The sequence below is a fragment of the Malaclemys terrapin genome, chromosome 12 (assembly GCF_027887155.1).
Source record: "Malaclemys terrapin pileata isolate rMalTer1 chromosome 12, rMalTer1.hap1, whole genome shotgun sequence".
Lineage (NCBI taxonomy): Eukaryota > Metazoa > Chordata > Testudines > Emydidae > Malaclemys > Malaclemys terrapin.
In genome coordinates, this window is record NC_071516.1 from 8,299,995 (window position 1) to 8,313,863 (window position 13,869).

The 13,869-nt window shown below is 52.4% G+C and overlaps 1 protein-coding gene across 1 annotated transcript in view; it reads left to right on the forward strand.

The window, feature by feature from the left end:
• The window catches only part of RBBP8NL (RBBP8 N-terminal like), a 90,231-nt gene extending 78,542 nt beyond the window's left edge, over nucleotides 1–11,689 (forward strand). Inside the window, exons 12-16 of the mRNA XM_054044919.1 lie at nucleotides 382–1,219; nucleotides 1,828–1,948; nucleotides 4,816–4,877; nucleotides 6,527–6,653; nucleotides 10,629–11,689. Coding sequence (XP_053900894.1) covers nucleotides 382–1,219; nucleotides 1,828–1,948; nucleotides 4,816–4,877; nucleotides 6,527–6,653; nucleotides 10,629–10,759 — 1,279 coding nt within the window. The 3' untranslated portion in view covers nucleotides 10,760–11,689. The remainder of the gene's footprint in view (nucleotides 1–381; nucleotides 1,220–1,827; nucleotides 1,949–4,815; nucleotides 4,878–6,526; nucleotides 6,654–10,628) is intronic.
• Nucleotides 11,690–13,869: the final 2,180 nt, after the last annotated feature.

The window sequence follows — 13,869 nt, forward strand, 5'->3', positions numbered from 1 at the left end:
ATAACTGATTGACCCATCTACAGCCAGTAGGCACACACCCATTTTTACAGACAGGCAGACAGCGTAGTTGTGCACCCAGCTACTTGCTTTGCACACCCAAGTGCAGATTTTGCACAGATGTATTTACTGTATGCATGACCTACTGTAGGTGTGCCAAAGTGGGCGTGCACCCTTTGCTCCAACGTATCATTTTCTGCCCGTGTAAACTGGCAGAGCTCCATTGATTTCAACAGAGCACTGCAAGTTTACATCAGCAGCGTATCAGGGGCAGCACATGGAAACCCGGGGCTAAAAAGGGACACTGTGATAGTGAGGTGACCCGCCTAGAAACTTGCCTTGGATGTGTTTGATGATTTTTGTTTGTTCGTTTCTTTCATTTAGTTGCTTAAGAACAAACAAACCAGATTCCCACAAAGCCACTTCGTCCTATGGAACTCTACCGCTGACCACCAGGCAGGAGCACCTCTGCCTCCTTAACAACCATTTCTCTCTGCACCAGTTTGGACTCAGGAGTAACAGCGCTTCTGCAGATAGGGACAATAGCTTGCCAAGCCACTTGCTACAGGCCAGAGAGACTGAAGACAGAACAAGGCTGCAGGAGGAATGGGAAGATCAGGCCGCCATTTTAGAACTCCCTGGAGCTGTGGTGTACATGCGGGACCAGCATTTGGAGGAGAGGCTTCCGTTTCTTAAGCACAGAGAGAGGCTCCAGTATCTCCTGGCACAGCAAGGATTCAGGGCCAGGACAGAAGGCGACCAAAATGCAACTCCAGTTCCAGCGGCTCCTGAGGACAGGCCCCTTTCCCCGCAGCCGACCATGGGGTGCAAAGAAGAGAGGTCGTACCTGGAGGAACCTGTAGAAGGGAAAGTTGTTTGGATAAACAGGGACAACGTGGAGCAAAGGGAGAAGGCAGAGGCAGCAAGAGAATGTCTCCTGGACACACCTCTGGACCTGTCAGATTATGGCAGAAGGAGTGAAAACCTGAAACCTGCCAGCTGGCACAAATCCCCCAAACAGCGTGAGGCTGACAGTCCAAGTCCAATCCGTACAGAAAGCCCCACTCTTCAGACAGGCCAGAGCTCCAGCGTGCTGCCAAGAGCAGAGCATGAGAACTCCCACCTAGCCTGCAGCCAGCTCCCTGCGGCCAAACCGCTGCAAATCGGCCACAAGACTGAGCAGTTCAGTGCCAAAGAGCAAGAGGCCCTTGCGGTACCTTTGGTGAGTACATCTTGCACTGGCATCCGCTTTGCCTCCGCAGGGAGGCTGTGGTCAGCAGTCCGCTTGCTGGGCCGATCGCAGTTTAAAATGGGCATCACCACTATTGCTGAAAGTTCTGACCTGATGGCTCTACTGTGGCCCACAGCGTGTGAAACAGGTTGGTGGTGCCAGTCCTGTCCCTAGTGGACAGATTTGCACATTGCAAAACGACCACCACAACGGGCACTGATCAGCGTCCTTGCTCTCCGGCTCAGAGGAAACCCAGGACTGAATGGACCATGGAAAGTAACTACCCTCTAAGCCTCGGGGTTTTATTCCTCTGGGTTAGGATTAAGGTGCATTGAGAGACTCTGCGCCTGCCACTCCCCTGCTGAATCTGTGCGTAGGGGACATCAGGTTCTGTGGCAATGTCCCGCAAATACACAGAAACCCCTATCTGATGTTGTCCGGGGCAGATGTGCATCTTTGCAGTTATACTCATTGCCAGGCTGGAGCGGGGCACCAGTATTTTTCACCACCTTAGGAGAAGGCAGCGTCTCTAGCAATAAAGGCATTGGCAGTTCTTCCCATCAGTTTGTAATTAATACAGCTATTGCCATGTGTTACAGGTCCCTTCCTCACAAGGACAGCCCGCGGGCAAGCTAACATCTTGTGATCCTGCAACAGATTCAGAGATCAGGGTGAGAGTGTCTCCTAGGGCACAGAAGCGAGAACCAGATGCTCAAACAGGTAAAAAGCCCCATGGAAAAGCAACATTTGAGAAGGCAGGAGCAGACAGTGTTTTGAGCCTGGTGTGCTGATCTCCTTAGCACTGGAAAGTCTATGGACGGCGCTTCCGAAACATGCATGCAATATATGGCAATTGTTTTAAATTTTGTATTCTAAATTCCAAGAGGAAGACTTCCAAAGGCACAAAGGTCACCTGGGCACCAAACTCCTATGGCAGTCAGCGGAGTTGGATGCTTACCTCCCATTTGTGCCTCGGAGAACCGCTCCTCAAGTCTACAATTTTCAGACTTACATGTCTCAATGTGAGACTCCTCAGTTCATATATAGGTACCTCAATGGAAGTGGCCTGATTGTCAAAGGTGTCGAACATCGGCAGCTCCCTGACATAAAACAAAGCAGCCTCAGGACTGCTGTACTTTGTGCCAGTCATCAACAGACCCCTAAGGGCTGTTCCTGCACCCAGGGATCACGTCCAGCGTGCACAGATGCCCTGGCTATGCCCCCTTTCACACTGGCATGTCTCTATACCAGGGGCCAGAAGGGTAAGTGGCATAGGAGCCATGCAGTGGCTCAAAGTCATTCAAGGATCCCCCCATCCAGTGGGCTAGAGCTTTCCATTTTCCAGCTTCTTTGTGCCACCAGAACTGGGTCTATGATCTGGACCAGCAATGAAGATAAATGGCTGCTTATCAAATAGGGGAATGAATGCTTTGGGGAGCATTGGGAATGGAATATGGAGCCATCAGCTACAACTATAGTCATCACAAAAAAGGTGGGGGGAAAATACTGTTTATATAAAATACTTTAGTAGGCACTGGGGATGGACCAGACAGACTGGTTTTTTATTATTAATTATTATTATTTATTATTATTTTATTTTATTTATTATTATTTTATTTGGGGTATACATTTAGTTTGAGTCTCTATTATGGTGTTTTTAAATAGTTTCCATGCAGCTTGCAGGCATTTCACTCTTTTGACCTTTTAATTAACAATTAATTAAATTGTGGTCCTTTGTTGCCAGCAGCCAGTCTCCCCTCCAAAGAACAGTAAGAGGTACCTTAGAAGTTAGGGGTTAGATTTTTAAAGGCACCAAGGGCAGTTTAGGTGCCCAACTCCTACTGGATTTCAGGGAGTAACTGACCTTTATACCTCCATAAATCTGCCAGTGTGAGTGCGGATTGGGTAACTGTGCTCCCAAACAACTAGATTTGGTCATTTGCAAGTCCTGGTTAGCTGCAATCCCAGTAATTGGGTGCATACATTAGGTGTGCATTTGGTGTATGCAATTACGTGCCTGAATTTTGTAACCTCTGGCCCAATATACAATGGAAACCTTTTGCAGTGAAGTCAGTTTTGATTTTTTTCACAGAACAGATTCACTACTGTGAAACTCCACTACAGTGCATTTCAGTTTTTCAGTTTGTCCACTGCAGGAATTGTTTTGAAACCTATTTGGAACATCTGCGCTGGTTCATTCTGGCTCTGGTCCTGCAGTCCATACACAAGCAAAATTCTCATTGGCCCTGTCTAGCCTAGAAAGATAGGTTGTATTTAAAAATCGCACAACCTCTCTTCCCCATCTAGACATGGCCATTGACTTCAGTGGGGGATTGCTACATAGATACAGCAGGGTGCGATTGACAGAGTTTACTGTAGATTGTGTTCCCCCCAGTCATTTCTTTTATATTGCTATTCTGAAAGTCAATCCCCTTACACCGCCAAAACACACACACTTGGGACTTGGACCTCACGAACCCTGTGGTGACTTCACTTTGGAACCCAGTTTATTACTGGGTCAGACTTTTGCTTAGCTCAGCTCTGGGCCAGACTCATCAGTCCGCTCCCGTTACTTGGTGCTACTCCAGTGATGCAAGCAGGGCTGGCTCCAGGCACCAGCCAAGCAAGCTGGTGCTTGGGGCGGCAGCTTGTAGGAGGCGGCATTCCGCCCAATCCTAGGGCGGCATGACCGCTTTTTTTTTTTTGTTCCGCTCCGGCCGCCCTGTAGGGGGCGGCGGCGCGGAGGACGGGAGCACCCTGCAGCAAGCCCGGCAGGGCAGCCCGCGTCCTTCCCTCCCCGCCGACTGGAGCGGAGCCCTCCCGGCAGGGGGCACGGCGGGAGGGGCCGCATGGCAGCGCCCCGCTGAGGCCCTGGCCGCTCCCCCTTCTCTCTCTCCCCCCGCTCCCTCCCCCTCCCCCTGCTAGCCGGGGCACATCTGCAGGGCAGGGAGTTCCCCTGCACCCTGGCTCCGACCGCGCCGAGAGGGACTGAGGGACCCGCCGCCAAATTGCCACCGGTCGTCGGCAAGGGAGAGGGGCAGAACGTCCGGCTCTTTGGCGACAAGTCCCTCAGTCCCTCTCGGAGGGAAGGACCCGCCGCCGAATTGCCGCCGGTCGTCGGCAAGGGAGAGGGACGGCACGTCCGGCTCTTCGGTGGCAATTCAACAGCGGGTCCCTCAGTCCCTCTCGGAGGGAAGGACCTGCCGCCAAATTGCCACCAAAGAACGGTGGCAATTCGGCGGCAGATCCTTCCCTCCAAGAGGGACCCGGCGCCGAACAGCCGGATGTGCTGCCCCGTCCCTTGCTTCGGGTGCAAAAATTCCTAGTTACGGCTCTGCTAGCCAGTGCTTATGACTGCTGTGTGGCACTGGGCAGCCGGCGAGTACTGGTGAGCTTGGCCCCTGGTCTCTGAGTAGTGCCAGCATTTCTTGCCTTTTCATTTTGAAATGTCGTTCATTTTGATGTCGTTTTGGTGGCTCTGTTCAGTGACCAGAGCTGTGACTATGGTTCTGTGTAACGCCTGTGAGGGGACTAGGAATTGTTACTGCCAAAGCCGATCAGTTAACCGTCCCCTTCTGTTCCCCTAGAGGAAGACGATGCAGAGTCTGTGAAGCAGGACTCGGATGAGCCCGACACGTCGGACAGCGAGGTTTGCTTCCTTTGGCCGACACATACACCAAGAGCAGTCCAAGTCTGGTTCCTCTTTAAGGCTGGGAATTTCAGTGGTGAACGTTTGTGGGAGCTGGGCCCCTTTGAAGAGCCCAGGCTACTCCTGTCAGGCAGAGATATGCTACGGTTTCCAATAGAAAATGAGACGAAAAAGGCAACACAAACACTCTTTCCCCAGGCTGGAGTGGGCTCAGGTGCTGTCTCTGGGTTGCAGAAAAGTTCTGCTTTTGCTTTCTCATGCCGTTTTTCCTACATGATTAAGATAAAAGGAAGTCGTGCTCCTGCTGAGATGGCAGGTTGCCCTCCATCAGATGCCCAGATATCTCTCTCCTGTTCCCCCACCCCTCACTCCCCGGTTCCCAGCCTATCAATCACAGATGGAGATTCCATACCTGATACCATTTCCTGTGCCCGGTTTTGTCTGAGGAAATTCCAGACATGCGGCATGACTCTTTATAGAGACAAAAGGCTTTCTCACACCATCGGGGTATCCCTTGCCTTTAGCCTAGTTTGGTAACACTGGTAACATATTGACCTCATGAAGAATTACAGCACATACAAAGATAAGAGGAAGATGCTTTACTTTTCCTGGAATATCACATTACAACACCCTGGTGTTTCCCTGGCAGAGAGGTGGGTCTCTTTAGCCGGACCCCCAAATCCTGCCACACTCCCATTGGCCAGGAACCACGGCCAATGGGAGCTGCGGGGGTGGTACCTGCGGGCGAAAGCAGCGCGCAGAGCCACCTGCCGTGCCTCCGCTTAGGAGCCAGACCTGCTGCTGGTTGCTTCCGGGGCGCGGTGCGGAGTCAGGACAAGCAGGAAGCCTGCCTTAGCCCCCCGCTGTGCCGCTGACCGGGAGCCACCAGAGGTAAGCCTGTGCCCCAACCCTCTGCCCCAGCTGTGAGCCCCCCCAAAACCCAGAGCCCCTTCCTGCATCCCAAGCCCCTCATCCTCAGACCCATCCCAGAGCCTGCACCCCAAGACAGAGCCATCATCCCCTGCACCCTAACCCCCTGCCCCAGCCCAGAGCCCCCTCCCATACCCTGAACCCCTGTGCACCACCCCCCAGTCTTGAGCCCCCTCCTGCACTCCAAGCCCCTCATCCCCTTCCCCACCCCAGAGCCCTCACCTCCAGCTAGAGCCCTCATCCCCTTGCCCCAGCCCAGTGAAAGTGAGTAAGGGTGGGGAAGAGTGAGCCACCGAGGGAGGGGGAATGTAGTGAGCAGGGGGCAGGGCCTTGGGGAAGGGGTGGGGCTAGAGTGTTTGGTTTTGTGTGATTAGAAAGTTGGCAACCCTACAGGGAGGGCCCACCTTGGCAAACGTTAAAGGGGGCTGTTTTTAAAGGGTGAGTGCTCAGTACTTGCTGAAAGTCAGGCCCCTTTCTGGCACATCATACTGATCATCCAGTTTGGAAATCTTGGGTTTAATATTTGCAAAGTGCTTTGAGCTCCTTGGGTGACAGACACTAGAGAAGGGCAAAGTCCTGGGATCATTGTGAGCATCACATTCACAAACAATTGCAAATTAGCACTGTGCTGTAAGGGATAGTAATGAATCCAACAGCAACAGGATGGGTCATCAGAAGCCTGGCGGGCCAAACACTGACCGGTTTTCTGATTTGTCTAGGTGGCTGCCACTTATGAACATGAAACCCATCAAGAAGAACACGCAGAAGGAAAACATTTGTGCACAGAGGACAAGGATGAGGTCTTGCAAAAGAAAAGGAAAAGAGGGCAGGATCCAGGGACAAAAGGTATGCAGAAAGAGGGCCTGCTCATAAAGAACCCTCTGATAGAGCCCAGCTTGCATTGTCTGAAGCTAACTGATATGAATCCCCAGGCTACCTGAATCGCAGCCATGTCCCTCAAAATTAGTAAGGGTCATGACCCTGTTTTGGATACTGGTGTGGTGAGAGGAGAGAGCTTAAGTAATCGAGCTTGGAGGAACTGGAAGGTCACAGTCTGTGAAGTTCCTGCCAAGCTTAAAAGAGTTGGAGTCCTGCCGGGCTCCTGCGGTTCTGCACTCTAGAGGAGGTCCTTCCAAGCCAGGGCAGAGGTGTAGTGAGTTAAATCTTGCACTGCTGCTGCCTGGTGCTGTGGATACAGAGAGGACCTCCCACCGCAGATACCATGGTGATGGGTGGGGAATAAGAGTAGGGACAGGGTTTTAAAAGCAGTAAATGGGCATGGGGGAATTTTTTTTTTTTTTTAAAACACGTAACTGGTGATAGTGCAAGGGAGAAAATGGGCATCTGGGAATGGAAACCTTTTATTTTTCTTCCTTTTCTGTATGATTTTTCCCTTGGCAAATTCTCGAATGTCATGAGCAGCAAACAAACTTGTGGCACAGACCTCTCCAGTCTCTGGAGGTCTGGAACTGTGAGTGATGGAAATGTTAGTGGGGGGAGATATTGTTTCCAAATGCTGAGTGTCAGTAAATACAATGGAGCCAGACTGTCAGAAGTCTCCTGTTGTTTAGCTACAACTAGCCAGTATGGGCCTGCTCCATAGGGATGCCAAACTGGATCAGAGCTGAGGTCCATCTAGTCCAATATCCTGTGTCCAACTGTAGCCAGCACCAGATGTTTCAGAGAAATGTGCAAAAACCCCACAATAGCCAGATGTGGTATAATCAGCACCCATGAAGGTCTCCTCCTGATCCCTAGTAGTTACAGATTGGCTTAGCCCCTGAAACACGACATTTTTATCCTTTCCAAAACTCGCTGTTTGCATTAACCATTATAACTCTGGGTATTCTTCTTGTTCATATAAACAGCCAGTCCCTCTTTGACTCTTATGAGATGTTGTCCTCAAAGACATTCTATGGCAATGAGTTCCACAATCTAGTTATCAATCAAGTTATTGATCAGTTTTGACTTTGCTACCTTTCAATTTCATTGACTGTCCCCTCGTTCTTGTGTGATGAGACAGGGAGAACAGAAGCTCTTGGTCTCCCTGCTTGGGCTGTCACTTAAGCTTGAAAGGGGGCTTGTTTAACAACCAACATCTGCCCCCCACCCCAGCCCCTTGCCCCCTAGACCATTCATTATTGTATATACTTTTATCATGTCCCCTCTTACTCATCTCCCTAAGATAACAATCCCAACCTTTTCAGTCTTACTTCAGAGGCATTTTTCCTGGCCTCTGATCATTCTCATTGCCCTTCTCTGAACCCCCGTCTGTACTGCGCACAGTATCCAGATGCAGGTGTTCTGCTGATTTATAGAATGGCATTATAATATTCTCCATCCTGTGCCTTTGCTTTATGCTTTAACTTCAATGAGATTTGGATCAGGCCCCTATACAACTATTCCAATGACCTACACTTGATTAATTAGCATTTTAAGAGAAATACATGAGGGGCATTCAGCCCTATTCCTTGACCCACCATGGGCGTGTTTGCTTCCACTAAGTGAATTTCACACTGCACAAATGTTTGCCCAAGGTGATACAGTTGGTTCCTTATGATAAGACACGCTACACTGTACATTGGTAACTAGTGTATCTCCAAACAGGGAAGCCCTTGCTAATGGTTAGCCAAGCCAGCTTGGGCTAGGAGTGGCTGAGAGAGCACGTCTTAACACCTAAGCTAATAGGTGTAAACTGTAGTGTTTGTTTAGCCAATACTAAGAACCGCTGATTGACAGACTAGGCAAAATACTCCACAAAGCGTTATTGACATTTGGAGAAAGCTTTCACACAACCGCTGTTGATCTTTAAGCATGGCCGTAGAGGTCGCACCTTGCTAACAATGGAATGTGTTGTACCGGTATTTCCTACAGGTGAGTAAGCAGAAAATTGTTGTCGATAAGGGGAGGTATATAGCAGCAGGCCTGTCAAGCCGTAAATACTGCTCCATCATAAATGGCTTGCTAGTGGCCCTCTTTGTGCAGTCAAAAAAGAAAGGCCGGCGTGGACCGATTGAAAAATGTATAGACAGCTGTCACCTGAGCTTAAAAGGAGGCTTGTATAACAAGCAACAGCCACCTCTCACCTCACCCCCGGCCTTCCTGAAATACCTACAGAGGCAGCAAATGAAAACTTGATCAAACAATAAAGGAGTTCCTCTTAAAAACAAACGCCGGAGCCAAGCTTTGGAAGCTGTCAAACCAAAGGCAGATGTGGAAATGGCACTGCCAGAGGTGCTGAGAATCTTAAAAGGCCTGATCCTACAGGGTGGGCTGTGGGATTAGGCAAAGATGTACAGAGTTTGGAGACAGACAAGATCTATCAGTCAGGAATTATTCATACACGATCATCTTTGCTGTATTTAAACATTTCCTGGCGTATGTCCAGCCACCAGCTAGTGCGAGGCTGTTTGCAGTGCTTTGTCCAGCCTTACTGTCAGGGGTTCAGATTGCACAGCCAATTGCACAAACACATTGACAGAATTTATGTAAAATCCGGTGCCAGATTTTCATTTGAAGGGTGCAATGTGACTGGCTGTACACACTGCTGCATCTGAATTGTGCATGCAGTTAGCTGACTTCAACATGTCATCATGATAACTCTGAACACAAGTTTGGAGCACATTTTGTACATTCAGATTGTGAAAATCTGGCCCGTAATTTTATCTTCACCCGTTTACTGGTTCCTTTTAGCATCTGACTCACCAGGAAAATAAGAGCCACATTTACCAAGAGCCAAGACCCATTTGTACCTATCCAAAATTAACACTTACACATCTGGCTACATTTGTGTACACCAGGGGTCGGCAACGTTCAGCACGCGGCTTGCCAGGGTAAGCACCCTGGCGGGCCGGGCCAGTTTTATTTACCTGCTGACGTGGCAGGTTCGGCCGATCGCGGCCCCCACTGGCCACGGTTCACCGTCCCGGGCCAATGGGGGCGGCGAGAAGCGGCGCGGGCGAGTGATGTGCTGGCTGCGGCTTCTCACCGCCCCCATTGGCCAGGGACGGCGAACCGTGGCCAGTGGGGGCCGCGATTGGCCGAACCTGCCGTGTCAGCAGGTAAATAAAACTGGCAAGGCCCGCCAGGGTGCTTACCCTGGCGAGGCGCGTGCCGAACATTGCCGACCCCTGCTGTACACACACCCAAGGAAAGCTTTGCATGTGCAAATGCCCAGTCTGTGCAAACAACCAGTAGGCTTTGCATACAAATGCAGGTGCATGCATCTCCCAGCTTTCTGTACACATGCACTAAGTCAACAATTAAATATAATACACTGTTGAGACTTCCAGCCTCTGACCCTCACTTTTGCATCTGCCCCAAAATGGACACAAAGCAGTTTTTCATACACCAAACAATTTCTCATACACCAAATAACTAATTGCAGATCTGCCAGTCTTAGGCCAATGAGGGTTTGGCACACAGAAAAGAGATGTACACACTATCGGTTGCACACTCAAAAAGTGGATGTGCAAGACTAGACTGAGGCTGCCTGAAAAATTCCGTCCCTAAAACTCAGTTGATTAGTTTCACTTTTGTTTCAGAGTCAAGTTCTCTTTTTTCTTCTCATTCACTTTTGCTGCTGTTTTTCAGGTTCACAAGCCCATGAGGGATATTGAAATCTCATTAAAATACCTGCGTTTGTGGATATTTAAAACAAAACTGAAAACGGTTTCCATTCCTCTGTAGTTTGCTAAGCCTCATTTTGGTTTAAACAAATGATAGTTTGGGCCTAGAAATTGTTGACCATATCCCATTAATAATGGTCTGAACAATCCATTGCTATGTGGTTAACGCCCATGGTCCTCTTCCCATTAACAGCATATAAGAAGTCAGTGAGAAGAAGAAGGAAAATCAAAGCTCCCCTAGCAACTGCTGATGCAGCAGAAATTACAAAGGAAATGGAGCACAACAGCCCTGCTTGCAGCAATGACGTCTTTGAGGAGAACTAACTGAAAAGTGCAACAGGAAGTAATATCCCAGACGGTGTGGACTGCGGGAAGAGGCTTGGACCGGGAGCCAGAGAACCCAGTGTTTGAACCCCAGCTCTGATAGTGACTCCCTCCGCAACTTGGGCAAGTCACATAACCACTCTCCCCGCCCATGAAATGGGGATAAAGACATTTTGTTAGCTTGTGGAGGGTTCCAGGGGGACTAATTCCCAACGACGTGGAAAGCACTTTGAAGATCCTTATGAAGAGCTAAGCGTTATTGCTGGGTCTGAGGCATGAAAACCTAGGCACACAGCTGAGATCCGTGTATCATGGCAGTGGTGAACTCCAGAGGAGCTGGAGCAACCCAGCTGAGCTTCCACTGGTTTTACACAAGGCCTAGAGAACAAACAGCTCGGTGCTTTTCACACTCTCAGAGCAGAACCTCACTGGAAAACAAGAGCTGGTGGTGCCTGTCCTTGATGGCACCGTGCTGACACAGCTGTGTATCACTGCTGGTGCCTCCGGGTCTGATTCCCTTCTCCAGCGCACCAGTTCCACCCTGGTGTCACTCCCACACTGAGTCACTACCGGTTTATGGCCTGATGCTGCACCTTGCTGGATCAGGCCCTTGTGTTGCTGCCTGCGAGAGAATTAAGACCTTAAATGCAGCGCTGCTTTGGAGTGCTGGAGTCAGGGCAAGGAGCAGAGACTTTAGAGGACGCAATGCCATGGAATTTCATACAAGGAGAAGCACTTCAAGGGGGTAATTACAAAGACAAGCTGATGGGAACAGGGATATACACGTTAAACATCCCATTTGTGAGTTTCTGGCTGTAGGATAAAAGAAGGTGACAAGCAGAACACGTTGCACAATTAAATGTGCTCAAGCCTGCTTTTCCCCACATTTACAGCCTACATTGATTAAATCGCTGCACAGGTTGACTATAATAGGTGGTTCTGTTGTTTGCATTGTACGAAGCTGATGTTTTCCCTTTTCCAGTTCAATGCACGTGGCAGGAAAGCTGGCTGTGGAAGGGAGCAGAGGGAGGAATGATGGGGTGAGATGCACGTGCAAAGAGAAGTGGGAGAGAACAGGATGGAAAGGGGAGAAGCTGCACATATGCTCTCCTGCAAAATGTACCGGATCCCTGGAAAGGTCAGGTCTGTAAGTCAAAGCTGCAGCTTGCATGAGCAACACTTACTCAGCAGGTCACACTGACCTTGGCAGCATCACCGGGCTCTTATTTTCTCCTGGAGAAACTGTTCATGAACAATTTTTCCAATGTGTGAGGTATAAAGAGGGTTTCCTTCAGTGTCAGGCAAGCAGGGCTCCTCTTCCCACCTAGTCGATGCTGAACAAGCGTATTAATTTTGGCCGTTATTGCGAGGAGGGACTCTGCTGTGCATAAGGGTGGAATTTCCCTGAGTCCCTCCAGGAGTGTGCAAGGACAGCGGCACTGAGCAGGAGTCTGTGCCACACTCGGGTCTTTAACTGGCTTCCCTTTGGAGGCACTACAGGAGCAATGAGCGGAGTTAGTTGCTTTACTTTGAACAGCAGTTCTCGGGGTGGGGAAGTTGAGTTTCTTCACTCTGGCCTGGGCCCCTTCTGTCTTTGAAGACTGTGCATTGGCTTGCAGGTGTGGAAGCATCCCAAGAAGTAGCCTGAGGGCCTGAGAAGTGACAGAGATTGTTCCCCTGATCTTGCAGTTCCCAGGTCCTGCCCCAGAGGGTGATGGCCTCTTTGGGTCCTAATGCTGGATAAAACCCATGTGTGCCCATTAGAATCCATGTGTCCCTTATGTGTTTAAAGAAAACAGAGGTCGGGGGGGAATCTCACCTGGGATTGTCTATATGGTTTAATGAAAGACACTTGTACGTTATCCTATGGAAAACTAGCTTAGGCAGCAACAACGGAGCTCTTGTTTCAGAGGGAGAGCGGAGCTGCCCGGATCAAGTGCAGAGGCGATGCTAGGGTTACCATATTTTGTGCCTCCAAATGGAGGACACCCCCAGGGACCCCGGCCCCGCCCCCAGCCCCGCCCACGCCCCCGCCCCAACTCCGCCCCCTCCCAAAGTCTCCGCCCCCTCCCCTGCTTCCTGCGAACATTTGAGTCGCAGGAAGCCTGTAGCAGGTAAGGGGCGGTGTGGGGGGAGGAGGCGCGGCCCAGGCTGGCCCCCCGGCGGCTCCAGCCTGGGTCGGCTCGGGCCCTGGGGTGCCGGCCCCGGCCCACCACCCCTGGCCCGCCCAGCACTGCCGGCCCCCCGGACCCCCCGGCTCGCGGCCCCGCGGCCCCCCCGGCTCGCAGCCCAGCGGCCCCCCCGGCCCAGCGGACCCCGCGGCCCCTCCGGCTCGCGGCCCCGCGGACCCCTCCGGCTCGCGGCCCCGCGGCCCAGCGGACCCCCCGGCTCCTGGCCCCGCGGCCCAGCGGACCCCCCGGCCCGCAGCCCAGCGGCCCCCCCGGCCCAGCGGACCCCGCGGCCCCTCCGGCTCGCGGCCCCGCGGACCCCTCTGGCTCGCGGCCCCGCGGACCTCCCGGCCCAGCGGACCCCGCGGCCCAGCGGACCCCCCCGGCTCGCGGCCCAGCGGACCCACCGGCCCAGCGGACCCCGCGGACCCCCCGGCTCGCGGACCTCCCGGCCCAGCGGACCCCGCGGCCCAGCGGACCCCCCCGGCTCGCGGCCCAGCGGACCCCGCAGACCCCCCGGCTCGCGGACCTCCCGGCCCAGCGGACCCCGCGGCCCAGCGGACCCCCCGGCTCCCGGCCCAGCGGACGCCCCGGCTCGCAGCCCCGCAGACCCCCTGGCCCTCGCGGCCCCGCGGACCCCCCGGACCCCCCGGCTCCCGGACCGGCACCGCACCCCCGGCTCCCCGCCCGGCCCCGCGCCCACCCCGGACCGGCACTGCGACCCCGGCCCGGCACCGCGCGCCCGGCCGGGCTCGGCACCATGCCCCCGGCCCCGCGGCCCCGGCCAAAGAGCCCTCCTGATTTTCCCGGACATGCCCGGCTTTTGGGGATTTCCCCCCGGACGGGGATTTGAGCCCCCAAAAGCCGGACATGTCCGGGAAAATCCGGACGTATGGTAACCCTAGGCGATGCTCAGTCTCTGGGCTGGAAGGGTTTAGTTCA